Source organism: Parasteatoda tepidariorum, chromosome 1, assembly GCF_982258835.1.
Source record: "Parasteatoda tepidariorum strain Cologne lab strain chromosome 1, Ptep-v5.0, whole genome shotgun sequence".
Classification (NCBI taxonomy): Eukaryota; Metazoa; Arthropoda; class Arachnida; order Araneae; family Theridiidae; genus Parasteatoda; species Parasteatoda tepidariorum.
The window spans coordinates 18,205,622-18,232,929 of record NC_141755.1 but is presented as its reverse complement, the minus strand read 5'-3'; the positions used below and the strand labels follow the sequence as shown (position 1 = coordinate 18,232,929).

The 27,308-nt window shown below is 28.8% G+C and overlaps 1 protein-coding gene across 2 annotated transcripts; it reads left to right on the top strand.

Moving 5' to 3' along the window:
* Positions 1–823: 823 nt before the first annotated feature.
* Positions 824–25,783, top strand: LOC107444070 (testicular acid phosphatase homolog). 2 transcript variants are annotated; one of them, XM_043042399.3, is made up of 9 exons: positions 824–1,107; positions 4,220–4,315; positions 11,418–11,498; positions 13,976–14,128; positions 17,375–17,470; positions 19,891–19,980; positions 22,141–22,261; positions 23,635–23,720; positions 24,784–25,783. In XM_043042399.3, the coding sequence occupies exons 1-9, from the start codon at positions 1,009–1,011 to the stop codon at positions 25,066–25,068; spliced, it is 1,107 nt and encodes a 368-aa protein (XP_042898333.2). In that variant the 5' UTR covers positions 824–1,008; the 3' UTR covers positions 25,069–25,783. The 2 variants fall into 2 exon arrangements, with proteins under 2 accessions (XP_042898333.2, XP_042898335.2); XM_043042401.3 differs by lacking the exon at positions 22,141–22,261 and having other exon boundaries at positions 825–1,107; positions 19,920–19,980.
* The last annotated feature ends 1,525 nt before the right edge of the window (positions 25,784–27,308 follow it).

Below are 27,308 nucleotides of genomic sequence, written 5' to 3'. Positions count from 1 at the left end.
TCACAATTAATTTAAAACGTACCTATTCATTTTGGATTATAGAAATCAAAATTTAGAAATTAAGAAATCGTTTTAAAAAATGGAATTATAAAAACAGAATTTTTTAAAAAATGTTTTTATTTTATTTCATAACCGTCGTTGAACAGCTGACCCAATTTTTGGTTTACGATTACTGATGTTCAACTCCGTAGACTTGCAATTTTGAACTCAATCCGGAAGACAAGGGCACTCGTGGATCTAGTATTGGGGGAAATTTGCCTTTATGGAGGACATTTTAACGGAACGAACCCGCATTTGCTTTACATGGAGAGGAAAACCTCCCAAGGTTAACCTGACGGCCAGGGGAATCTAACCCATGATCCGTCTACCACTGAGGATATTTTACGTCAGCAGTGTGGTCGGTGCGAGCCAGGTGCGGAATTCGTATCGACCAGCCTTCGCCGGGATTTAAACCCGGTTCACCTCATTGGAAGGCGAAAGCTCTATCCTCTTAGCCACTACGGCTTCCTTTTTATAAAGTTTGAATTTATTTTCCACAAAAAGTATTTAAAATTACTTTAGCTTTACCCTAAAATCAGCGTTTTTATTTATTCATTTTTATTTTGCGGTGCTTCGAGTTTGTTTAAAATTAGCCTATTTTTAAGGAAAAAAGTTTACGCTTAAAAACATACTATAATAATATTTTTGCCGAATTCATCGCATTTGATCGAATAATTGTTTGCCCATATACGGCTTCAAATGCGTAACGTAATGTTATACCTGTACTTATTCACCTTTATCTCTGCAATTTTATCTAACTTATCTTCGACGAATTTAATAAGCTTTACATCAGCCTCTTTAATAACAATATACGAACATTACTACACAATGCTGACTAATGTTAAATTCATTTCATGCTCAATGTTTCTTCATCCGTCAGCTGTTCCTTCATTTCTGTGATTTCGGAATTATTTTATCTGCGGTCTTGTTGGATAGATAGACTAGAGATATATTTCGTTCGAATTTAAGATGATAATTCGGTGGACGTTTTTTGTTTTGTTGATCGTGTTAATGACGCAGGAAGATGCTGCAGATAAAGAATGCAAAGAGCTTCTCTTGGTGCAAGTGGTTAGTCAAATTTCTACAATTTATTGATTGTGGTATTAATTAACGATTTTTTTACTTAGTTTTTTTTAAAGCTCTGTCGTCACCTGAAATAATGCTTTCTAGCGTATAATATGCTGTTTTTATAATTGTTCCGTTTTTCGTAGGCTCTTTTTTTACATAAAATAATTCTTTTTAAGAGTATAATATGCTGTTTTTGTAATTGTTCCGTTTTTCGAAGGCTCTGTCGTCGCATGAAATAATACTTTTAACGTATAATAAGCTGTTTTTATAATTGTTCTGTTTTTCATAGGCTCTTTTTTTTTACATGAAATAATCCTTTTTTAGAGTATAATATGCTGTTTTTGCAATTCTTCGTTCCGTTTTTCGAAGGCTCTGTCGTCACATGAAATAAAGCGTATAATATGCTGTTTTTATAACAGTTCCGTTTTTCAAAGGCTTTATTACATGAAATAATGTTTTTTTAGCGTATAATTTGCTGTTTTTATAATTGAAGTGAATTTGATTGCAGGACTGTTTTTCTGGTTTTTGCCAGCACCGCTGCATTGTCTGGGCTCATAAAAATTTACCATAAATGAAAATTTTTCATTGATTTTAACGATTTTACTTTAGATGGAAAAACCTCGCCAAATTGGCGAGATAATTTTTTTTAAAAAAACTTTTTAAGTTATTGAAGTCCAGACATATAATAGTTGTTTTATAAGTGAGCCTTTTAGTTATGAAACTCTAACCATTTTACGCAGAGTTTTTATTAAACTTTTTATCATACTTTTTTCAATATTTTGTATTAGTTAAGATTAAAATAAGATAAAAAATATTATATTTAGCATATTAATAATTTATGCTTATGAAATACAGTACGAAACACTGGTGTCTTTTTGTGAGTTAAATGTAAAATCTTCCAAACATGACTCACTTCCAAACAATAATTTTTCAAATATGCACTCATTTGAAGTTATATAGATCTAAGAGAAACAGTTTTTCATCTTTGACATTTCTTTAATTTGCAAATTCAATTATTGATACCTTTTTGATTAGTAATAAAAATATTTTTCCTAACAATTTTTTTGAATTTTACTTTTTAGTACAAATGTAATTCTGGTAGTCAAAAAATTTTTTTTTGTAACTAATAAGCTGTTTTTCATAATTAAAAAATACCAAAATGTATAATACATTTCTGTCTGTAATTAGAGTGTTTTACAAAAATATATAGCTGCCCCATTTACGTTAAAGGGTTAATAGCTGCATAATGATCACCCTTATTACATATTGTTTGAATCCTTTTATATAAAAGAGGTTAAAAAAGTAAATAGATTAGAAGTCGTCAATTAATATTTAAGTATGGAATAATTCCAAACGGGATCAAAACCTAGTGAATCACTATTAAAGTAAATGAGACAGTAAACATCAAAAATTGTTTAATTGCCGGAAAAAATAGTGAGTAATTTAATGGTGATGGTATGTTTCTTTCAAAGTTTCAAACAGGCAATCAAAACTGGTTTAGATATGTTTTATCTCGCATTATTTTATGAGTGATTTGACAAATTTGACTAGTGTTTTGGTTTCTTATACGTTTAAAAAATATTAATTAATGAATCCAAATGTATTTACTTTTTTTACTTTACTTTTGGCAAGTTGTTTAAAAGACTATATTCAGGATGGGAATTATGAAACACTCAGTATTTCATTTAAAAAAATATTTATTTTCTTAATTTTTGTTAATCGAATTTTATTTTTAAATACTTAAAATGTTTTTTATACTTAGTTATTGTCATTTTATTGTTGTAGGATATTTAGCTTCATACGAGTCGTCTAGTTTTAAGACACCTTAACACTTCTGTAGTAGAAGTTATTTCATTTTCTGTAAAATATAAAGAATAGAACATAAGTTTTTTTTTAATAACCGTAGTTGAACAGCCAACCTAATTTTATGGGCTTACGACTACTAATGTTCAACTCCGTAGTCTTGTAGTTTTTAACCCAATCCAGAAGACAAGGAAACTCCTGGATCCAGTATTGAGAGAAATTTGCCTTCGTGGTGGACTTTTTGATGGAGCTAACCCACATTTGCGTTACATGGAGAGGAAAACCACGAGAACCTCCCACGGTTAGCCTGGCTGCAAGGGAACTCTAACCCATGATCCACCTACCATTGAGGATATTTCACGTCAGTACTGTGGTCGGTGCAAGCCGGATGCGGAATTTGTATCAACCAGCCATCGCCGGGATCGATCCCCGGTTCACCTCATTGGAAGGCGAAAGCTCTATCCCCTGAGCCATCGCGGCTCTAACATAAGTTATTATCTGAAAGGAACTTATATGTCAAATCTGTAAAAAAAAAGTTTTTTGCACATAAAGTAAAAATAAATAAATAAATAAAACAATATAGACGGCGCTTAGCGAGTTCTGAAACTAAACGACTCATATAAAGTTTGTTAAATAAAAATAAAATGACAGTAAATTATGAATTTTAAAATAATGAAATTTTTTACAGAAAAATTATAATTATGGCTATTTTTAGGACATGAAATGTAGCCCTGTAACCTATAATGAGTTAGATATGACAAATGACAAAAATTCCGGTTTAAACAACAATTTTTTTAAACATACTAAGATTTTTTTCAATTTTAATGTATACATTATAAAAAAATTATTAAAAAAAATCTTTGATTTGAGCAGTTTTTTTAAAAATGTGAGTGAATTTTAATTCATATGTCTTATAAATAAAATTTAAAAGTAATTAAATTATGAATATTTTAACTTGATACACGATTACCCAAACTAATACTTGCTTAAAATAGTATTATTAATTTATCACCAAAGTGCATTTAAGCATTAAATTATTATTTATATATTTACGCGAAATAAGAACTAGAACGCATTATGAATTTTTGATCTAAAGATTGGCTTTTCCTGTATATTAAGTTTCAAGAAATTCGAAGGATTAGCCACATGCATCAATCACATGAGTTCAAAAATTATTAAAACCTAGAATTTTGCAGATTATTATGTGGATTTCTTTAAGTAAGTGGTCAATTTCACTTCCATTTCACAAAACTTTACTGTTATTTTTCTAAATCTTGATTGTATTCATAATTTGTTATCGTCTGTGCAGCTTTTCAGACACGGAGATCGCTCTCCTTTAAGACTCTATCCTACTGATCCTAATCCTGTATCTATCTGGCCTGGTGGCTTAGGAGCCTTAACTAAGGTAAGATCTAAAACTTAGTCGCTGCAATTTTTACTGTTTCTTTTTTTATTTAATTTTATGTTTCGAAGTGTGAAACATTAGAACCTCAATCAATCATTTTTCATATTCCATTCATTGCAAACGATCGATGCGGGTCAACATAAAATATTAAGTGATAATTTGAAAATGTATGAAAATTATAAAGAAATACTGGACTTGAAAAGTAATAATACTAAAAGTGCAATTTAATTGAAAGAAATATGTAGAGTCCTCAAACAAAAAAATAAACGGATCACCTTGAATAACTTTTGATCTAATGATTGGATCGTCACGTTCCATGACTCAATCTTAACGGTTTGAGGAGGTAATCTCAAATATGCTAAATAATTAGTGCAGACGATATTTTAAGTTATGAAATCAGACTCAAAAACATACTTTCTCTGAATAAATATAGCTTTTTTTCGATGGATTCGAATTTCTAACAGTTAAAATTTAGAGGGTACCCTCAATCTGGGAAATATGTGATCCCAGTTGTTTGGTCAGGAGAACAGCCCAAATTTTTAACACCCTAATGTTAATTTTACTTTTTGCAATGTTAATTTTGTTCTCTGCGCATTTGCGCATTTCGCTGTATTTCGGAAACTTTTTATGCGAATTGAAAAATTCTTAAACATAGTTATAAAATTCCTTGATCCAAAGATAATTCAATGCAAAATACATCTTTAGTAAATATTTATTATTTTTTTATTATTTTATTTAAGAAGAGTCGAAAATTTTTTGAATAGTAAGGTATACAAATTTTTACACCATATACAATTTTGAATGGCAAAATGCAAAATTTAATCGAAATTGGTTGAATAGTTCCTGTGAAATCAAATTTTAAGCCCAAAATTTCCGCTGTTTTTCGAATATCATATTTGTATTCCTCCTTCCAACGAAATTCTTCAAAAACGAGTGGGAAAAAGTTTTCAATGTATATTTAAAATGCAATACTTAGTTATTCAGCAGATTATCTAGGTATTGCCCAATTAACTAGGGTAATCTGTTAAAGTGCCAGAAATTGTTTCATTTCTCAAATTGCCTCGATAATCTGCACATTACCTAACTGGGCACTCGCTTAAGTGAAAATAAGATTTTTGCAGGAACAGCAGCAGCATTTCTGCACGCTTAAATTATCACGTTATTTATCTAGTTTTCGATATCTAAAGGATCTAGTTTATAAAAATCAACAAATTAAATGGACTCCAATAACCAATCAATTAAATAACAATTATTAACAAATCAAGAATAGAAGTCAAGTTAGAAATAGTTAGAAATATCATCAAGTTAGAAATATCATTGCAATTAAGTAATAATTATGATAATTGAATTAATGGCAATTAAATTAGAATATAATTACAAGAAATTGAGAAATAAACTTTTGCATCAAAACAGATGCCGTCAATGGCCTTTACCTAGGTAAATTGCGGAAACGCCTGACTCAGCACTTAAACGGAACGAATCAGTAAATCTGCAGATTGGCTAGGTAAAGGGCGATTCCACGAAAAGTGGTCCTGAGTGACTAAATTTTCAAAATTATCGTAAAATCAAAAATGACACAATTTCGGAATCTAGAAGATGTACATTTTTTAATAGTTAAGATAGTTTTTTGAATTACAAAAAATATTTATGTGAATTCTAACAAAAGGTGGAACACTATGAATTTTAACAGGAGTTCTCTTCTTTGTTATGTTATATTCCAATGGAGTTCTTAAAATATTAAAGAGCAATAAAATAGTTTTTAGTAATAAATATAACTATTTTACTCTTTTATCATTGTTTAATGTATTTTTTTAATTTGGCCTAAATTTTTTTGCTTGTTTGAAAGTCGATTAATCAAGATAGTCTAATTTCCCAGTAACACACGTAACATAATTTTGCATTTTTTTCTGTAAAAACTTTAGTAAAAAAGAAAATTTAAAAATTTTTTGTTTTATAAATTAAGAAGGCAAGATATGCAACTGAAAAAATTCTCGAATTAAAACTGCCAATAGTTAAAATTTTATAATTAATTTTATTCAAGGTAACACACGTAACGAAAAGTTACGCGCGTTACTGTTATGTGTGCTAGAGGTATTTATACACTTTAATTATTTATTTATTTTCAATAAAAGATTTAAATCATGTTCGGACATTTTTTATAACCGCCGCGCAACTTCAATGCCACAAATACGGAATTGTAAGATTGTGGTTTTTTGTAAAATCAGGTCGGTATAAGCATTAATAAAAAAACAGCATAATAAGACGATAATTTTGAAACTTTTGGAAATTGTTTTCCCAAACTTCTATTTGTTATACGTTTATGTTTAAGTAGAATATTTCGACTGCATTTGCTAGATTATTATAAAATGGATAAGCTTAAAATAGTGTCCTTATCTGGATTTAAAAGAATAAGAAGATGAAGAAAAAAAGAAAAGAGCATAAGATTCTGCACTTCAAAGGAAAGAAAATAAGGAAATAATGAAAGTTAGACTTGAACTTTCAAAACAGATTGATAATGATGTAAAAGGTTCATCACCAAGTATTTCAGATGAACTTAATTATTAATAAATGGATTTTCTTCAAAAGTTAGATTGTTTATACTATGCTTGTATTGAAACAAGAGCTGGTTCTCTGGATTATTACGGGGAAAAACGGGCAATAAAACGAAAGAACTATCTAACAATGTTTCTAAGAGAGGCTTATACTGATTTTTGTCAGTTGCATCCTAAACATTGTTTAATTTCCATATTTAGTGCTTTATGACTAAAAAATTTATTGCTACTGTAAAACTTAGAATCAAAACAAATATCATGAAATTTTTATTCTTTAACTGGAAGGCTAAAATTAAGTTTATGACAATACATGGTGATGGTAGAAGTATTTATGTATATAAAGTAAAAGAAATTTTGGATCTAATTGTTGGAAGGGTGCTTCTGATACTTACAAAAATTTCTCATTGCTTGTTATAGGTTTCTAACCATCATTTATTGTAGTTTGGTAACGATGAGAAAAAGATGACAATAGCTCACAATAAAAAATATATAATGGCAAATGTGCAAGAAGAATGTTTTGAAATAACTCTTGAAAATTGGACTAACTTTCAATAATACGTAAGAGTTAAAAGAATCCGCGGTGATACTTTCCAAACAAACATATCTAGCATTAAAACCAGGGAAATTCAAGTTGACTTTGCAATGGCATATTCTTTTGAATATCAAAACGAATTTCAATCAGCATTATGCTATCCAGCCACAGTTCCGTTATTCACAGCAGCTGTTTCCTTAGACGATACTCTCCTAAAGAATTTAAAATAGAGTCCTTTACAATATTTTTCTAAGGCAAAGACAAAGGTGAAACAATGTCTACACTTTTATTTTAAGACTGTTTAAAAATGATTCTAGAAGATGAGCTAACAGAAACCTTCTATAGTAATAAGTCAAGTTAAGAATTTAAAAATAAATATATGGTTGAATTATTTCATATTTTGTCAATCAAAATATAAAAAAAGAAATTAATTTGGAAATATTTTACGATATCACATGCAGAAGTTCCTTCTATGGGATAGGTGTGTAGTACAAAATCTTGAAAGCGAAGCAAAAAGCAAAGTTATTTATATCATTGTGTTGTTATACAAAAAAATTTATTTGCTATCCAGTGTTGTTTGCAAAGCTAACCAATCAACTCATGCCTAATGCAACAGTATTATATATTAGCCAAAAGGAAATAAAGATATTAATTGAAAAGATCAATACATGGCAACGGTAATACAAAGCATAAAATCTATGCATAAGTATCGTTAGATACTTGAATAAGATGCATAGATGCACATTGTGGCACACAAATAGTCAGTAAGTCAATTTCTGTTCCCTCCTGATCAGAAGTGCGCCTATAACTGAAATTAAAACGACATATGCTCTATCTCGGGAACATTATTGACGCAAATGCACATGCTTGTAAACCTAAAATGCAATATTTGCATAAAATAATTGGAAAATATGCATATTTTTGTTTCCAAACAGAAATGATTTTGAAGGAATAGATGTGCCTAAGATTTGCTATGTTTTACTCTCTAAACCAGTATAAAGAAGGGCTACAACCATCTTTCCAGACCATTAACTATTTTATTTGCTAAAATAAATTGTTTTTCTTCTGCTAAATTAAAATAAATAAATGTTTTAGTGCAACATTTATGACTTCTCAGTTGAAATATTCACAGAGGGTAACACACGTAACGTTCAGTTAACACACGTAACGCACCAATTTTACCAAAATAAAGAAGTTTTTACTGTTGCAAGAAATTTTTAAAAATCACTAAACACAGCTTCGATATTGTATCTCTCTATAAAAGAAAATATCTTAATTTTTTGCCTTTATACTTCACAGAATTAAATGAATATATTCAAAGTTTCAAATATCTAGCATTATAAAGGGTAACACACGTAACAAAATTTCAGAAATTTTTTTTTTCAACATCAAATTAATTTGCGCCTTCAATCTTCGTTTTGAAAACTTACAACACATATAGATTTAACAACAAATTAAGAAAAACATAAAAAATATCTAACAAGTTTATTATAATAAGTGTTAAAGTTGAAATATGTCGTGTAAAAGTAACACACGTAACGAAAGAATCGCCCTAAAGTGCTTATTAACGAATTTCGATGTTTTGCGCGATATGTAACTGATCATCTACAAAAAGTGTGTTACAAGTCGGTTACAAAATTTACCCCCTTAAAAAATGTCCCCCCCCAACCATATTGCCCTATAGTTCCTACTCATAGTTATCTGTATGTTACCTGTATAGTTATCTAAACGCAAGTCATTCATCAATGGCGGGAAAAAAACGCGAATAGGCTTCCAGGTTAATGTTTATTTCATTCCAAAACGCAGTTTATTCAATCTTTAAAAAGTTATATTTATTGATTGCAGAGTTTTATCTTTACTGACAATCGGTTTCTAACTTTTTCAATATTTAGAATGATACCGAGTTGTAAACAAAATAACCTTATACATGATAATCGATGCTTAAACAAATGAATAGCCTAAATATGCGATAATATTCATAAGATAAACTCATTCAATTTATTTAATGCGTTTATTATTGTTTCTAACTTTTTTTAGTTCTATTTAAGTCTCGCAATCTGATTAAATACATAAAACTCGGAAAAAAACTTTAAGACTTGGTTGAGAACTTAAATCCTCAAACTAATACTTTTTGGAGTACCAACTTCTAGAGTAACAACTACACTACGCTACAATAATGGAAAAGACACTTTTAGTTTTCGACATTTTCTTTAAATTTCTCAAGAAATACATAAATGATTATTTCACAACTTTAGAGATGTATAGTTTATTCGATTTTTCATTCTTAGAATTATGATTTAAATCTTTCAGAGGTTTGTGCAACAGAATATAAATCACGGAAGAAAAAAAAACAAGTATTTTTGCCAGTATTATACCCGATGCCAGAAACTCAAGTAATAAGCTTGCGACTTATATTGGTTACTTTAGTTATTATTTTTAATAACTGCATAAAATTTATTAAATCTAGAGTAAATTTTGATGGAGTTATGGACATTTTTATAAAAAGAACTAATTTTTTTGTCTTATGTTTTTCTTGCTATAACTTTGCAAATATTCAATTAAAAGATGATGAATATTTTTGAGCAATTTAAAGTTAATTATAAAATTGTTTATTTAAAATTTAAAGAAAAATTTATTAAAAACTGAGACAAGTATTTAGGATAGTTCTTTCATATTGAGCATGCACGGAAAAATTTAAAAACATTTTTTTCTTAATTTTGTAGAGAATCGTTTTTGGCAACTAATGAGAAAAGTTTGATTTAAATATCTTTAAAATTTAAAAAGTTTCAAGCGATTTTCAAAGTAGTTTTTGTACTTTTTGATAGAAAGCTCAAAACGATCAGGGGTTTTCCTGAAATTTCATTTTTTACTATTAAACAAGATTTATTAAAAATGAGACTGGTATTGTGGGGGATCATCCCCCATAAAAGTATGTTTTCTATCGCATATTGTCTTTCTTTATACCATCATATTTTGGTTCTTTGTTCACGATTATTATAAGGTATTCTTATTTGTTATTTAATTTTGTTTTATAGTGCAAAATAAAATTTGTTAAAAACCCCTGATTGTCTTTAGCTTTCTATCAAAAAGTACAAAAACTACTTTGAAAATCGCTTGAAACTTTTTAAATTTTTATGACATTTAAATCAAAATTTTTTCATTAGTTGCCAAATACGATTCTCTGTAAAATTAAGAAAAAAATGTTTTTAAATTTAACCTTGCACTCGTAGTATAAAAGAACTACCTTAAATATTTATATCTTTTTTAATGAGCAGTTTTTAATGAATTTTTTTAAATGTTAAATAAATAATTTTGTAATTAGTTTTAAATTGCTCCAAAAATATTGTTGGATTCTATTGAATATTTATAAGGCTATCGTGAAAAAAAATTAGACAAAAAAAATTATTTTTTATAAAAATGTCTATAACTCCGTAAAAATTTACTCTAGGTTTACGAAATTTTATGCAGTTATTAAAAATAATATCTTAAGTAACCTATACAAATTACGAGCTTATTGCTTTATTTTCTGGCATAGAATGCTCAAAAATACTTGTTTTATTTCATAATTTATTGTCGGTCTCCCAAACCTCTGAAAGCTTTACATTTTATTGCTAAGTATGAAAAATCGCATGAACTAAACATCTTTAAAGTTATAAAATAATCCTTTAAGTATTTCTTGAGAAATTTAAAGAAAAATGTCAAAAACTCAAAGTGTCTCTTCCATGATTGTAGGGTAGTGCAGAGTAGCGTGTCTAGGGTATCAACTTTTTAGAGTTAAAATTATTCATGTGCTTGTACCAAGCGAATTTCCTAAAGGCTAGAGAAAATTATTATACAAATATATACATTTTTTAGTTAGTTCTTTAGTTATAAAATGCTTATAGTTTGAGAAACACAACTTCATAAATGACTAAATACATATATAAATGTACGAAACTAGTTAAATGAAAGCACCTAGAAATTAATATTACTTGAATCTTATTTATGAAAATCTTTATTAATTTATTGTTTATTTCAGCTAGGAAAATTGCAACTCTATGTTTTAGGGCAACAACTGCGATACATGTACAGAGATTTTTTAACTACAAATCCCATAGAGGTAATGCATAAAGGCAACACATTTTGATAACATACACATTTTTCAAATAAATTGATTTTTTGTGTCAATTTCATGAATTGAATGAAATGGTATCATGAAGTATTTACAAAAAAAGAAGGAGAAAAACTTCAATTAGAGCCATGATAAAAGACAAAAGTAATGATTGGTAACATAAAGTAGTACTATTCATATAAATATCTAATTTATTTTATAACTAATATAATTTATTTTATAACTAATATAATTTATTTTATAACTAATATAATTATATTAATAAAATCCATAAATGTTTCACTGCCTGTGAGTGTGATGAAAAATATTCATAGTTTTTTTTATGTCGCCTATAGTTTATAGGGGTTGGCTTTTACATTTTAGGAACTGAAATTCTCATTCTTTTAAAGTTACTTATTCATTTATAAGAATTTTATCTCCTGCCCAAAATGTTCTTTTTTTTTTCTGTATAGAATTAAAGCATTTTAGTCATGGATATTCAAAGTCTATTTTGTTTTCTTCTGAAAATAGTTTTTTTTTCTTTCAAATTACAGCTTTTTATCACAATTATTCGGCCACAATTTTAGCCTCTATTTTTTTATTACAGGGAAAGAAATATATGTTTGATGTAATAAAGTTCTTCAAAATCAATTTTTCCCCCTGATGACCAGGTTTAGTTTCTCTAAGTGTTTGAGACAAACTAAAAGGTTTAGGAACACCACATTGATCTTTTCCAAAAGTTGGCCTTTTCTTTTACCCTTTCTCCTTTTTTTTTTTTTTTTTTTTTAGTTTCCTGAAAAATATCTTTAAAATAATGTATTTTAATGATTTTCTGAAATTTCCGTTGTGCTACAGCAATTGATTTGGAGTTGTATAATATTCAGCAAATATGAAATCTTAAAACTTCACATTTTTCATGAAACTGCCTTTTCTATTCTCGTTTAATTGACGCGTGAAATTTCCATGAAATTGATACATCAGATTTCCGTAAAATTGACACATCAGATTGCCATTCCAAATTTCCATGAGATTTTCTGAGATTGAATTATCTCCAATAAAAGAAAAGAAAAAAAAGAATTCTCGTGTTGTTCGTTAAACGGAAAACCAGGTTGAAAAGCAATTTCATTTCCAGATTGTTTTTAGAAAATAAAATATCCGTGACTGGAATCTTTTACAGTCCTGAATAATTTTAAAAAAAGGTGAAAGATACAATGGTACAGCTTTTACTGTTCTTAATTATAACCTGTCCACCACTATTCCCTTTCTATTAAATAAGAAGCAATCTCATATTTAATATGTTACTATCAGGTCAAAAGTATCTGGGCACCCAGTTCTGCCGGACTCGGATATTCCTAAAGTATACATTAATATCATGTTAGTCCCTTTGTTACATCTATGGCAGCCTGCACATGCTTGGGTAGACTTTCCACCGTTATTTGATAGCTGGAAATATGAATTGATATTCACGTGTCCATCACAATTAAAATAAGTGCTGGCAGAGAGTTCGTAATCTGATTTGACTGGTTACGTAATCTACATTCTTATTCGTGTTAAACTGCCGTGCAATTCAAAAAACAACATAAGTGCTTCACTTCAGAAAAGTGACTTGACAACTATTTTCTTTGTATTGCCAATGCTGTGAACGCTAAAATAGAATTTAAAAAAAACTGATATAACAAATTTTATTTTTGAAATATAATTTTGTATATATGTAGATGCCATATAAAGATGCCGAATATATAAAAATTCCAATTTTAAATTTTTTGTCGCTTTACGTTGATTTTTCAATTGCATGTCAGTAAAGGTATTCTAAGGGACTCAGATTGGAACTTTGAAAACATCAGTTCAGCTTTTGAATTCCCATATTGTCCAATCATGGAGGCCCAAGTCTCGATGTGCGAATGGAGGAGTTACATTACTGGAAGAGAAATGTGCCTTCTTATGAAATATTGCCATAGAGTTAAGAGATCAGCATAGTTCAGAAAGTCCACACGCGTTTCCAATCGCATAAACTAGGGGGCCAGGACAAACGTCATAGAACCAGATTCACTTTTTTGGTGGATGTCCGAATACTTTTGGCGAGATAATGTAGCTGTTAAAAAGTCGTATTTGTATAGAATATTTTGCACTTTTTGAAAATATTCTATATTTGAAATGGTATTACTATTGCTGTTTTTTTTTCTCTCTTTTTTTCTAATGACCACTACTTCTGTAAGTTGGGAGAATAGTTTCTGAATTATCATTAGATCGATAGATAGAGGGATGGGAAGGTGGGTGAGAGAGCGAAGATTATAAAATATAAATATAAAAAACAGGACTAAAAGTTTAAGTTTCATGCGTGCTACACATTAATCGACTCTGTACTCTGTCATAGTCCTTCAAAGAAAAAGTCACGATTTAGAGGGGGGGGGGCATTTAATAAGTGGCTTTCATCTTGTTTTCATAGCAAAAATACGAAATATTAATTTTTGTTTTATTTCTTTTAGATCAATGTAAACAGCTCAGAGTACGATCGTTGCCTTGAAAGTACTGAATCATTCCTTGCATCTTTTTATGCCCCTACTGATGAATTTAAATTCAGCAGAAATGTTGATTGGCAGCCTTTACCTGTACATTCTGTCCCGAAAGAGATCGACAAAGTAAAGAAACATTGCATTTCTTTTTATAATTCTGATCTGAGGGGTGATTTTGAGCATTATATTTTTTTCCAACAAGGTGCGAAACTTCGGAAAATGCGAACTTGGAAAGCAGAATGGTTTTAAATATAAGTGCAGCGTATTATTAAGTTTTTTTTAATTCAATGAAAATTTATTATTTCAAAAATAGATTTGAGTTTAGAAATTCATGATGTTTCATTTTGACGTCTGTAGTACATATTTTTAAAATGCTTAAAAAAAGAAAAAGTTAAAAAATATGTATTAAAAGCTAAAAAGACAGAAATTTAACTAAAGAACAGAAATTTAGCTGAAAAGAACACTGACAAATACCATCTTTACTGATGTCAAAGATTGAAATAATCAAAAATCAGTCTCTTTGTCTAGAAACACAACAATTCATTTGTTGAATTCGAAAATATTTTTGATGCTTCACATTTCAATACTTTAACAATATAACATTACGACACCAGAAGCTTAAACTAAAAAAGTGAGCATCAAAAATAACTTTTGATCTAATGCTCGAATTTTCAAGTTATGAACTCTATCTTACAATATAAGTCGCAAAAACGGACTTTCTCTGAAAAACATGCCTTTTTGTAGACCGATTCAAATTTCTGATCCTCAAAATTTGAGCGGGTGGGAGTAGCTGCAACCTGAAAAATCAGGTCCCAATCATAGAGCTATGATGTATAATAGTAGAGCATGCGCATCAGGAAAATTTTTGTCCTCAGAATAAAACCACATGACTTGAGGGGGAGTGGAAAGAGAAATTTCCATCTTCCGTTTCTCCTTGTTATTTTATTGGAAGAAAATCATTGCCTGAATTTAGAAGTCAAAAACCTTAAAATTTGGGGGTTTACCGTGGTGCAATTGGTTGTAAAGGAAAACTTTTATCACTTTTTAGAATTGAAATTATTTTATTTATTAGATAAATGAATTTTTAAAATGTTTTTCCTTTCCTTGAAACATCATATTAATCCCAATTACTCTATTTTATTCATCCTAAAATCCAAATTTATGCTTTTACATCTATCATACAAGTTAATCTAAACGAATTAAAACGAAACCTGTCTTATTATAACACCACTTATCAACTTTAAGTATTATAAATAATTATTCCTTATTAATGTACATATTTTTTTAATGCTAAAATGTAGTAGTCAAAATGTTTTTAACATTGTTGTTTCCTTAGTTCTTCGTTTATTTACGTTGTATTTTTTTACTCTCTCAAATGTGTCTGAAAAAGAAAAACTCTTTTGTATATTTATTTAATTTTAGTAGCTTGTTTTGGGTTAGTTTTGCTCATAACATACATTTTCTTCTTAGACAAAAGAAGAGTTACGAAAGATTCATACAAAATGATTCGATAAATAAATCAGAGATTGTTGCTGTTTAATTATTAGTTCTTAAATACTATTACCAGGTATTTTACAATCGAAATCGTCTGGTCTATTTTAATTTCAATAATACATAAACAAAATCGGAAATACTATCAGAAATATTAAGTCTCTTTAACCCTATAATAGCAGGTGTAAAGTCAAAATCAAATTGGAAATTACAATTACGGAAATGATGGGTTATATTAAGAAATGATAGATGATTATTACAAGTGCATATTTTACTATTTTATTTTGCTTCATTCACAATGAAAAAAAAAAAAAAAAAAAAAAAAAACTCTGAAATCAATTATGCGTAAATATTTTACGCATTGACAGAGAATTTGCATAAAAGTCATATTATTTTTAAAATTCTACTGTCCTTTAATTGCCATCCATGTAATGTTATTAATCTGTATATATATCTGCAAGTTATAAATCATCATAAATAATTATATAATAAATTTATATTCTCGGTAAAATTAGTTTATGGATTAACTACAATATATTGTAAAAATGAAAAATATATGTTTCAGGAAACTGTCTTTTACAAAACACATACGCAATGTTAAATTATAAATCTAGTTTATAAATGCATAAAAAAAATATCTTAAATAAAAAACTTTTTAACTAAATCGTTCTCTAACGATGAATTTTAATATGCAATACATACTTTATAATTTATAAATTATGCACCACAAGAATAATTAATAAAAGTGAACAAACTTTCAATAATAAAAATTATTTGAATTAATTGTAGTTTTTTTTAAGCATGAAAATTTTTTTATTAAAATAAATTTTAACAAAGATAAAGTATTATTAGTAAATTAGGAAGTACTTTTCTTTTTTTCGCAATCTTAAAACTTAGAAGTTTAATAGAAAATACTTTTATTTTTAACTCCTGTTATAATAATTTATTTTGCTAGTGTCAATTATGTGAAACACTTTAATATTTTAAACCATTTGCAAAACTAAAAAAGTACCCATAAGTGGTTATCACAGCCTTTTTACCGTTTTTAAAATTATTCAAAAATTGAGATTTTCTTAATTTGTAGAAATGTAAACAATTTTGTACAGCTTAAACGTATTAAAAAATTGGAATTCCAAAATTATTTTTAAATCAGTCGTCTTGCCGAAAAATCTTATAACATTTTCCTGTTTGTCTATTATAGCTGCTGAAGCTTTTAACTTTCCTCTATTGCTTGTATAAGTACGTAACACATTTCAATTGTCACGTGATGTCCTTCTCTCTCCCTAAAAAATTGCTGAAAGAGAGAGAGGGGGGCTCTGATGTTAGGGGCGGAGAGGGACGGGGATATATAACAGAGAACGCTTGCTCTACTTTTATTTCAGCTCTATGGTCCCAATAGTTTTAGGCAGGCGAAAATTATTAAAAAAAAAAAAAAAAAATAGAATACAAATTCGAAAGTCGAAGTTCATTTTTTTAGGTGAATTCAACAAATTTTCACGCAATTATAAAATTTGTTTATTCAAAGATGACCACGTAAAAAAGAATGCTTTTTTAAAAAAAATATTTACTAATTTTTTATTATTTTACTTGTTGAGTATGAAAAAAAAATTTAAATTACGGCAAATTTCTGCATCATTTTAAAATGCGTAATTTTGAATGACAAAATAGAAAATTTGGACGAAATCGGTCGAATAGTTTCTTTCTAAAATATTAAATTATAAAAGTTGATTATTTAGATATAGACGAACAAAACGTTGCGTCTATTGCTTAATGTCCACTTTAATGTTTTGTAATCTCAACTTCATTCATTCTCTTTTGATTCCTAAGCTGGTTACGCCTCGAAAATAAATTATTTTTCTACTAATATAAATACTCTTTAAGGATTTAGACACGGGGAGCTTCTGTCCTACAACAGATGCGGAGGAGAAAAGAATAATTAACTCCCCGGATGGTCAAGCTTATATTGCGAAGCATAAGGTACCTCATTTATATACTCGTCAACTATTTTAGTGCAAAATTTCATTCATGTTTATAGGTTTAATACGAAATTCATTCTCTCTATCTTTGGCGGAAAGTAAGGCCTCCCACTAGCAACTTTTGCTTCGAGTTTTGACGCGTGACATCTTGACACAAGTTCTTGACCACAAAGAAGTTACGGTGTTCGAAAGATAAATTTACCGAAGGTTCTCCATCACGAGCCGTTTAGAATGTAGAAAAGTTTATTCCCTATTGAGTTAGTGGTCAAGAACCTGTGCCATATGATAGCACATGGATCGCGGGTCTATCTTCATATGTTTCAACAACTACGTGAACTCACTATCTTATTCCACTATGGGAGATAAGATCCCGGAATATTCTTTGGCTAGTTAAAAATGCTGGGAGGCAAAAACCACAATTAATTTCCTTGTGGTATAAAATGGTTGCGTGTTTCAATGTATTTTACGACAACCTGAGGCATGAGGTTTGGCATATGGTATTACTCAACCGTTCTGAAACAAATAGCGATACGTTTTAATATCCATGTGAACTCACCATCTTATTCTTGGCGTGTTGGCGATTAATAGTTTTCTTACAAGTTTTTCTTTACATTTGCTAAATCTTGGATATAGTTTTACTATTCCTTGGATACATAATTTATAATAGTTATTATAATTTATATTTTCATATGTGAATTTAATTTCAGTTAATGTTCCTTTATATCAGGAGTGTAATTTTCCAAATAACAACATGGAACTTTTGGTCAACTTTTATGTCGTAGAAATTAATTGCATAAAAAATTTCAACTGTTGCCGATTTGTGAGTGTGCATGGAGAGCAATCTCCAAGAACTGCAGTGGAAAATGTCGAAAAAAATAAAAATCAAAGTTGGAATGATTTAAAAACTATTTAATTTAAAAACAAACCTTGATTTGAATCACATGATATTTTTCAAATCACAGATTTATCTAAAATATATTATTTATACAATACTCCATTAACTAACATGTAATTACTTAAGACTGTGATAATGAACCATTGAGATCAAATCTCAAGTTTTATTCACAGAATCAAGAAACGAAATCTTTCCTTTTTTTAAGTAATGTAGATAAGAATGTGGATAAGAATGTAACTTTTAAATTATAATTTTTCGTTATTCATTTCACATCATTTTCATGTTTTAATGTGCTCACTGTAGTGTGTCACATTTACTATTTTATTACCCATTAATACATTTCAACTATACCCATTTCATTTTATACACATTTATTTCAATACAAGTAATGTCAAAACTTACTAAATATATACTTGTAAATAAAGACTTGCTCTGTCAAGAAGAATTATTATTATTATTATTTTTTTTTTTTTGAAAATACTTTCGGATTTAAATTAGTTTACTTTTCATGAGACAGCTTGGTTCTCTGTTTTTGAAATTTATTAATGTCTCTTAGTATGATAAGATATAATAACTGACTTAGTAAGTCAGATTAAGTAATTAGTTTACAATAATTAAATAATAATAAACTTTTTATTATTAGAGATATTAAGAATTTTAGTTGCAGTATTATTGTTAACACTACTATTATAGAGTTACTATTTATACAGTTTGTCAAATCGTTAAACGCGAAAACAATTTTTAAAAAAAAATCTGATTGGAATAAAGAAAATTCAATGTTTAATATTTATTTTATTAAACAAAATATGATTTTTATTAATCATGACAAAATGCCTTAATGTTTCGCCCAGGGTGGCTAAAATCCTAAGCACTCTCTAAGTGCCTCTGGGGGAGATAAGATCCCGAAGATTCTTCAGTTAGTTAAAAATGCTGGAAGGTTGTGATGGCATAAACGTAAATGTTTTCTAATTAAACACTAAAACAAGTATCTCATAGAACGAACTCTTTTACTATGACAAAGGTACACAAAATACATACATAAAACAAATATGCGTTTCCAACAAAAGAATGATGTAAGAAATAATAAAAGACGAAATAATCACTGCATTTGCGTTGATGCACTTGCGTCTTCAACAAAGGTAAAAATCACAATTAATTTTTTGTGGTTTAAAAAGCTTGCCAGATAGTGGGTTTCAATATATTTTAACACAATTTGCTCATGAGATTTGAAGCACTCTGAAGTACATTAATAATAAAATAAAATAAAAAAATGTGCATACTCAATTTTATTTTCGTGATATTAGCTCATATTGATGAAAAAAAGCTCAACTTTCATAAACAAACTTAAATGAATTGATAGTTTTAAGGATAAAGACCTATTTTTGCTCAAAGAAAAATGATAATAACGTGAGAAATTAAGTTATGAGAATGTATAATAATCTTGTTTTTGCTGCTTTTTATATTATTGACATTTATTAATCAATTATTATTAATTATGCATTTCAAATCTTTTGATTATTACTTAGGAAATGTTTGATTACTTGACATTTTACAGTGGAACGCCCATCACAGACTGGATTACAGCGTACTATTTGTTCGACACTTTATTTGTAGAAGTAAGAACTTTTATATTATCTACCGGGTGGTCCGTCATCACCACCCTTAATGCACAGTTATCGAAATTTTCTCAGAAATGATGCAAAAAATAATCACATTAGGAGTCACACGTTAATATTATTTAAGTGAAGAAGGAGAAGCTAAAGCGATGTGGAAACATTCGCCTCTTTTGTGAAGAAGGCAAGATAAAATATAAAACCAGTTTTGTTGCTTTATGAAACTTGAAGGTGTTTCGAATCAACGCCAATCAACTCCTCTCTGCTTTTTCCAGCAATTAAGCAGGTTTTGATGCTTTCAATCCCCACTTTCTTTGTAGTGATTCGTATGACATTGATAGCGTTTTTTTCCCCCTTACTTAAATAATAATTTGCGATTCCTGATGTGTATAATTTTTAAACTTCTTTTTGAAAAGGATTATAAAAACATACATAACAGCTGCCCATCACGGAACTAAATTTATAATTCTAATGATTAATTTTCAGTTATGATTTTTATTGTAATATTCTCCGACATAAATATATATATATATATATATATATATATATATGTATATATATATATATATATATATATATATATATATATATATATATATATATATATATATATATATATATATATATATATATATATATATATATATATATATATATATATGTATATATATATATATATATATATATATATATATATGTATATATATATATATATATATATATATATATATATATATATATATATATATATATATATATATATATATATATATATATATATAAAATTAAAAAAAAAGCCTTTTTTCGGTAATTTTTGCATAACTTATCTTTTTTTTTTTTTTTTTTTTTTTTTTAGTGAATATAAAAGAGGTTTTTCTACCCTAACATTTCAAAGTACTTAAAGTGGTACTACAGTGTTGAACAAAAATAAAATACTATTTTAGGATGAAAAACACAAGCTGATTGAAAGTTCTGAGCATTGTATTAAAGTTGCGTTGCAGACGTATATTATTAAGTAGCCGGCTGCTCAGTTTCAAACACTGCATGATAAAAAGTGCATGCAAGATTGAATTACTATGCAACATTTGAACAACCTAATTAAAATTAAAAATAAGTTTTTTAATATGCAGAATAATTTTATGCGGGGATATTCGCAACGGTCACCGCTACGACATAATTTTAGAATCTTCATCAAAAATGAAGTCAAAAATTAGACACGTTAGAATTCGAAGATTAATATTTAAGCGAAGTGAAAACCAAAACGCTAGGAATCACTATAGAAAAAAACGAGAGCTAAAAATACCAAAACGAATTTGACGATAGAAACTGAGAGGAGTTGAAATACGATTATTCGAAACACTTTCAAGTTTCACTAACCACTTTTTTCACCAGTGATTCGATACATTATGATTAAACTTTTCTTTATTCCTTCTAAAATATTAATTTGTGACCTCTAGCATGCCTAATTTTTACTTCATTTTTGAAAATATATATTAACTAAAATATATATTCTAAAAATATATATTAACTATAGCCATTACAGAAAATCTTGTATTGTTATATACATTATTTTCTTTAATTTTCTCTCTCATTCCATGGTCATAAAAATCTTTCCATATTTGATTTATTCTAGATATTTGATTTATTCTTATTTTTGATGTTAAAAACATTGTTAGAATAAATTATTTATTTAAGTAAAAAAAAATGTTTTTATTCATAAATATTTAGTTCGTGAATGTATAGCGACACTTCAGTAAATTCTCTCTCTACATAGAATTAGCCCAACAAATTACCAATAAATGAAATAAGTCTTAACATCGATATTATTTTAATAGAAAAATGGCATTAATTATCTATCATATTAGAAATCAGAATTGAAGAATTTAAATTTTCCTTAAATCAATCTTAAATGTCAAAAAAGAATCCTTTCTGTAATTTTTGCGTTATACATATATAAAATACTTGCAAATGACGTCATCGTGGGTGAATCATGACATTTGTCTATTCAGAAGTCAATTAGGTTTGACACACACGCGTGACGTCGCTTACAGGTATCCAATTAAATCTGATTTAAATCATATGGTTAGGTATAATCGCTTCATTTCGTCTCAAGTTACAAGTACCTAATTAAACATAAATAATGTTTTTCTTTTGCATGGGAAGAATAAATATAATCTGACCATTCCTGTTTGGGCCCATAAATACTGGGATGAACTGCAAGAAGTGTATGATGAATCATATTATTGGTGGTACAAATCTTATCTTATGAAGCGCTTACGAGGAGGTAACTGCAGAATTTTTATGTTTTATTTTCTATTCAACTTGCATTTTTCACCCATTGGCAAAATGAGTGTTGTTTTGGGTTTGATGGCGTGCGCACCTTATTTGGACGTCATCACACTTTTCAACTGTGTTCAAAAGTAATAGTAAACAGTGCGCATGCTTCGTTATTGCATGCGCGTTGCTATGGCGACCGCTACAGTTTGAAAATTTTTTAGAATTAATTTTTTCACTTTTAATTTTGTTATGCCTTAAGTTGGTGAGTTTATTTTTGAGATATGGGACTAGAGAGATCCCATAAATACTTCTTGAGTTGCGAATAAAAGAGAATTTCATCATTTGAACGATATTTTTGCTTTTATTGTTTTAATTATAAGTATCAGAAATTCTAACCGACAGTTCAAACTGGAAAAAAAATATTAGACAACAACCATTTTGTCAATGGGTTAAGGCGATCGCAGTTTTTTCATTTTGCATTCGAAGTTTTTCCGCCCAGGAAAATAAAAAAAATTCACAGTTTCAATACTTAGCACTCAAAGCAAAACAAAACTTTTTAACTTCTTATACCATCTTAATGAAAAGATTTAAATTCGGACAAACGTTTTAAGTATTTAAATAATTATATAAATTTTAAAAAGTCTTTCACTTGGGATGGTTTTTCTGCCTACATGATAATTGTTAATATCAATGAATAATTTTTAACTTTTGCATTTTTTATGAGTCTCGATAATGTATATTGGGAGTAACTTTTGAAACATTTAAAATCTAGATAAAAAAACATTTTTCTTTTTTAAAAAGGTCTAGTTTACACATGGAAATACGATATATTGATATCATTTTGCATAGGTGGTAATACTCAAAGCAAAGCATATATGGTAATTGTGTTGTTTTTAAACGATTTGAACAATTTGAAAATGTTGCTAGGCATTTTATTGCCTCAATTTCTTCAATTTTTATTTTCCATGCTTTTGATTCAATAATTTTTTTAAATTTAAAATGATTTAAATCGAATAAATAAGAAGAATATTAATACTATTTAGAGGTAAATTTAGGTTAAGCATCTTTGGTCTCAATAATATTTAGAAATTTTTTAATGGTCTCCCGACACCGAAAAGTATCGAAAATTGTTACGCGTGATCTTATTTATGTAATTTAGTTTTAAGAAAATCATTTTGAAATATGTTTGTTAAATTTTTCGATATGTTTAAATTTTTTGTACTATTTTAAAAAATATCAGCTTTTTCAATGGCCATAATGTTATATAAACATTCATAATTACGAAACTAATTCAATTAATAGTGCTTAAAATTGGTTGAGTAAATAAAACAATACTATCCACTGTTTGAAATATTTATTTAAAATTCATTTCATTTTAAGGGCCCCTGATGAAAAAACTGATAGAAATTATGAACGAAAAAATTGATGGTGAGCTTCCTGATCTAAAGTTTCAAATATTTTCAACAGTAAGTTTTCAATCTAATATTCTTTTCAAAATTTTTTAAAATAATATAAAAAACTGAGTCTACACTTCAGAATATGTCTTAGTTAGTGCCTAGTTAAGTATCGCAACAATTAAATGAAAAGATTATAAAATTATACACATTTTATTAACGAGATATAAAGATGATATTATAAGAGGCAGAGATATTTAATACCAAGCACACTTCAAATAACATAGTAATTATGTATCATTAATTGCTACTGGAATTAACTTCAATGTTTTATGCTTAAGTTAACCCTAAAAATAGTGATCTCAAAATAAGTGTTGCCACATCATTCATTTTCCTGGAAAAAATTATAGTAGTGTTTGTATTTAGCTGGAAACTGCAAGCGTCTACCAGATCTAGTTTTTACTAAAACTGCAGGATCAGGTGATGAATCGAATTTCTTTTCATTGTGGCGTGTCTCTTGCTCTGCCGGCTTAATGTCTAATGAAGTGTCAGTTCAGATTTCCTTAAAATAATATCCTGAATCGTCAAGATATAAGTTGGGTTTTTTCTATCTATGCTGACTCTAACTTGTTTATATTTCACCAGAATGTCGAATGTTTTTAAAACATAAGCTGGCTTTTTTGTCTATTTAGGCTGATTCTAACTGGTTCATCTATCACCAGAATGTCCAATGTTTAGTCATTGCGTTGAGCAACTTCGTGAGAATCAGTATCAGGAGTTTTAATTAATTAATTTTCACACAACTAAGAATAATTTAGAGTATAAATACCGAATAATATTACTAATAGTGAAGATTATTAAATATCAAGTCTATCGGAAAGTTCTACCCGCGAAAGTACAAGCATCTCCTTTTGTAGTAATGCAAAAGGCTCTCGAAAATGATGATGCTACGAAGATAAATTGATAGAAGCAAACTCGATAAAGGAGTTGACTGTTGAATGTGGACTATATAAAATAAAATTATTAATTCAGTTGCTCGCTGATGAATTGCTTATTCAACAATTTTAGAAAAATGAGTTAATATTTTAATGTTTTTAAATGTAAAAAATTTTTAATGCTTTTTTTCCCCTTGCAGCATGATGATAACTTAGCCTTACTTTTGGAGATATTCGACATCTTTCCTCTGAAGTTACCTCCATACGCATCGACACTATTGTTTGAACTCTACAGAGGCACAGACAATGCTAACTTCGTAAGGTTATTGTATCTTAATTCAACCGAGCCTGAACTTGGAAATCAAACACCACACATTTTAAAGCTGCATGGCTGCGAGGAATATTGTCCACTAGAATTTTTCACAAAATCCGCCCAACCTTTTTTCCCTGTCAACTGGGAGGAAGAATGTGGTATCACACGATAGCATGGACAAGTTTGATGCAGGCATTGCAAGCCGGCTAGGATAACGGCATTGCTTACGAAAACCTCATTTTACAGAGAAAAAAACCTTTCGATGTTTTATTTTGTTATTTTAGGAAGGTCATTGTGTTCAAGATGTATTAGTGATCTCCCTCCACAAAAATGAAATAAATAAATAAAGATATCACTCTGAATGATCTGAAGATAAAATTTTTACGTACTAAAAACCAATCGTAAAAACTCAAATGCGTTAACCGCAACTTTGCGGTTAACATTACATCTTTTCTTTTACAGATTTGGATTCTTAACCAAAATATGAGAGGACGGGTGAGCAATTTAAGAAATAGGGCTCCACGTTTGGACTCCTTATCTTTTGCTTATGCCTAATTCGCCATATTTTTAGACTATCTACCTTTGCAAAAATAAGCCAGATTGGTTCTTAAAAAAACGAGCTTTTAAGAGAAATTAAACTCGAATTATCATTTATATATTCCAGTTTGAAAGAAGCTGTATTTGAATTATTATTCATAATTTTTGCTTAAAAAGACGTGTGTTGGAGTAATCCTTTATAAATTCTACTTTGACATTTGAAAAAGTATTGAGCTTAATTCAATTACCAGATTAAAATGAAAGAAAATGCTGTTCATTATAATTTATTGTGTACATATCTCATTTTATAGTTTTGTAATATTAAGGGAATAAATATTTGAAATAACTGAGTTTTAATGATTTCATTACGCAAATTACCAAGTTACATTTTAGTATTTTGTTTAATAAAAATTTTCAATGATCACATTTAATGTAGTTTAAGCCATAGCCGTGGAGTTTCCTACTAACTTATACTTTACGACGATACTTGTACTTTATTAAAATTTTCACCAAAATACAGGAAAAGTATTATTACTTCAATTTTTTTTTTTTATATTTCAGGTTAATAATTTCTTCTTTACCCATAACTAGTATTTATTTTATTTAAAATTATATTTTTTATTACAACATAACAAGTGAAGAAGTAACTTTTTCGATTATATGTTTGTACAAAGTATTGAAGTTGTTCAAAACTATTAAAAGATCAAAACCTCCTTTTTTTTTTTTTTTTAGACCCATTAACAGCACAATTTTTAAACTTAAATTGGAGTTGAGCAATTTTTTTTTTACTCCTGCGAAATTTTCCTTTCTTCACAGTTTTGGTTTAAACTTTATCGTATTATGTCTTTTTTGTCAACAGGTATATAAGCACACAAATCACTCATGGGCTGCAATAGTGGCACAACTAAAAAAAAAATCAAGTTTTGTGATAAGCGGGTTTAAAGTTTTCATTGCTAAGCAAAATGCATAAGAAATGCTTTAGTTTGCTTAAATGAAGATTACCTTCAAGTTGAATTATGAGTTGTGCTAGTATTGCTGCAGAAAGAATGTGTATTTTCATATTTACACCTGTTCTTAGCCCAAAACACGTGTTTTTTTTTAGTTGTGCCACTATTGCAGCCCATGATCGAAATAAGTTGTGGAGAAAACGGCAAGTGCAAATTCCTAGCACTCTAATTATGATCTATGTTATGTCTAAATTTAAAAAAAAAGTGCTTACTCACTAGCTAACTCTTTCCCTTGGCTGTTGAACCCAGGGGCCCCCACTAGGAGGGGAGGTGGGTGCACGATGCGCCCACTTAAAGCTTGGGGGGGGGGAATTTTTACACTAAATAAAACGAATAGTTTGGGGGGGATTTAAACTTTGCCGGAGAATGTGCCCAAGAGCTTGGGGGAGGGGATGGGGGCCACTGGTTGAACCATTCAGTGACATGCTGACTATAGAGATGAAATGGGCTCAGCCCGAGTACGACACGGGTTCGTTTGCTAGAGAGATTTCGCACTTTTACGTTAGTTTCCGTACTCTCCCGTATGTAAGATTTGAAGCAACTGCGCATGGGTGTGCTCGCTCTCATTTTAGATGCTACGTATCCTTACGTTATGTTGGTGCGATTAACGCTACAAAGCTACAATCTCGCTGTTTATAGATGTTAAATGTTTTCTGTTTAAGCCTATCTTTGAACTAAAAACATGGATATGGATTGCGAATTTGAAGAAATTTATTGATGAACTTCACAAACGAATCGTGTGATATTACAACAATTGGTTTGTGGACTGATCGTTAAGACACGCTTCCCAGTAGAACACCGTTGTCAAGCATCACTGACTGCGGTCAGTGTGCGGATGGGTGACCACTTTAATCATCTTGCGTAGAGA

Bases quoted from the DNA above. Each gene is read 5' to 3' on its own strand.
- LOC107444070 (XM_043042399.3), top strand. From the start codon at position 1,009: ATGATAATTCGGTGGACGTTTTTTGTTTTGTTGATCGTGTTAATGACG. The intron at 14,129-17,374 runs GTAAAGAAACAT...ATACTCTTTAAG, and splicing joins TCCCGAAAGAGATCGACAAA to GATTTAGACACGGGGAGCTT. The intron at 22,262-23,634 runs GTAACTGCAGAA...TTTCATTTTAAG, and splicing joins TATGAAGCGCTTACGAGGAG to GGCCCCTGATGAAAAAACTG.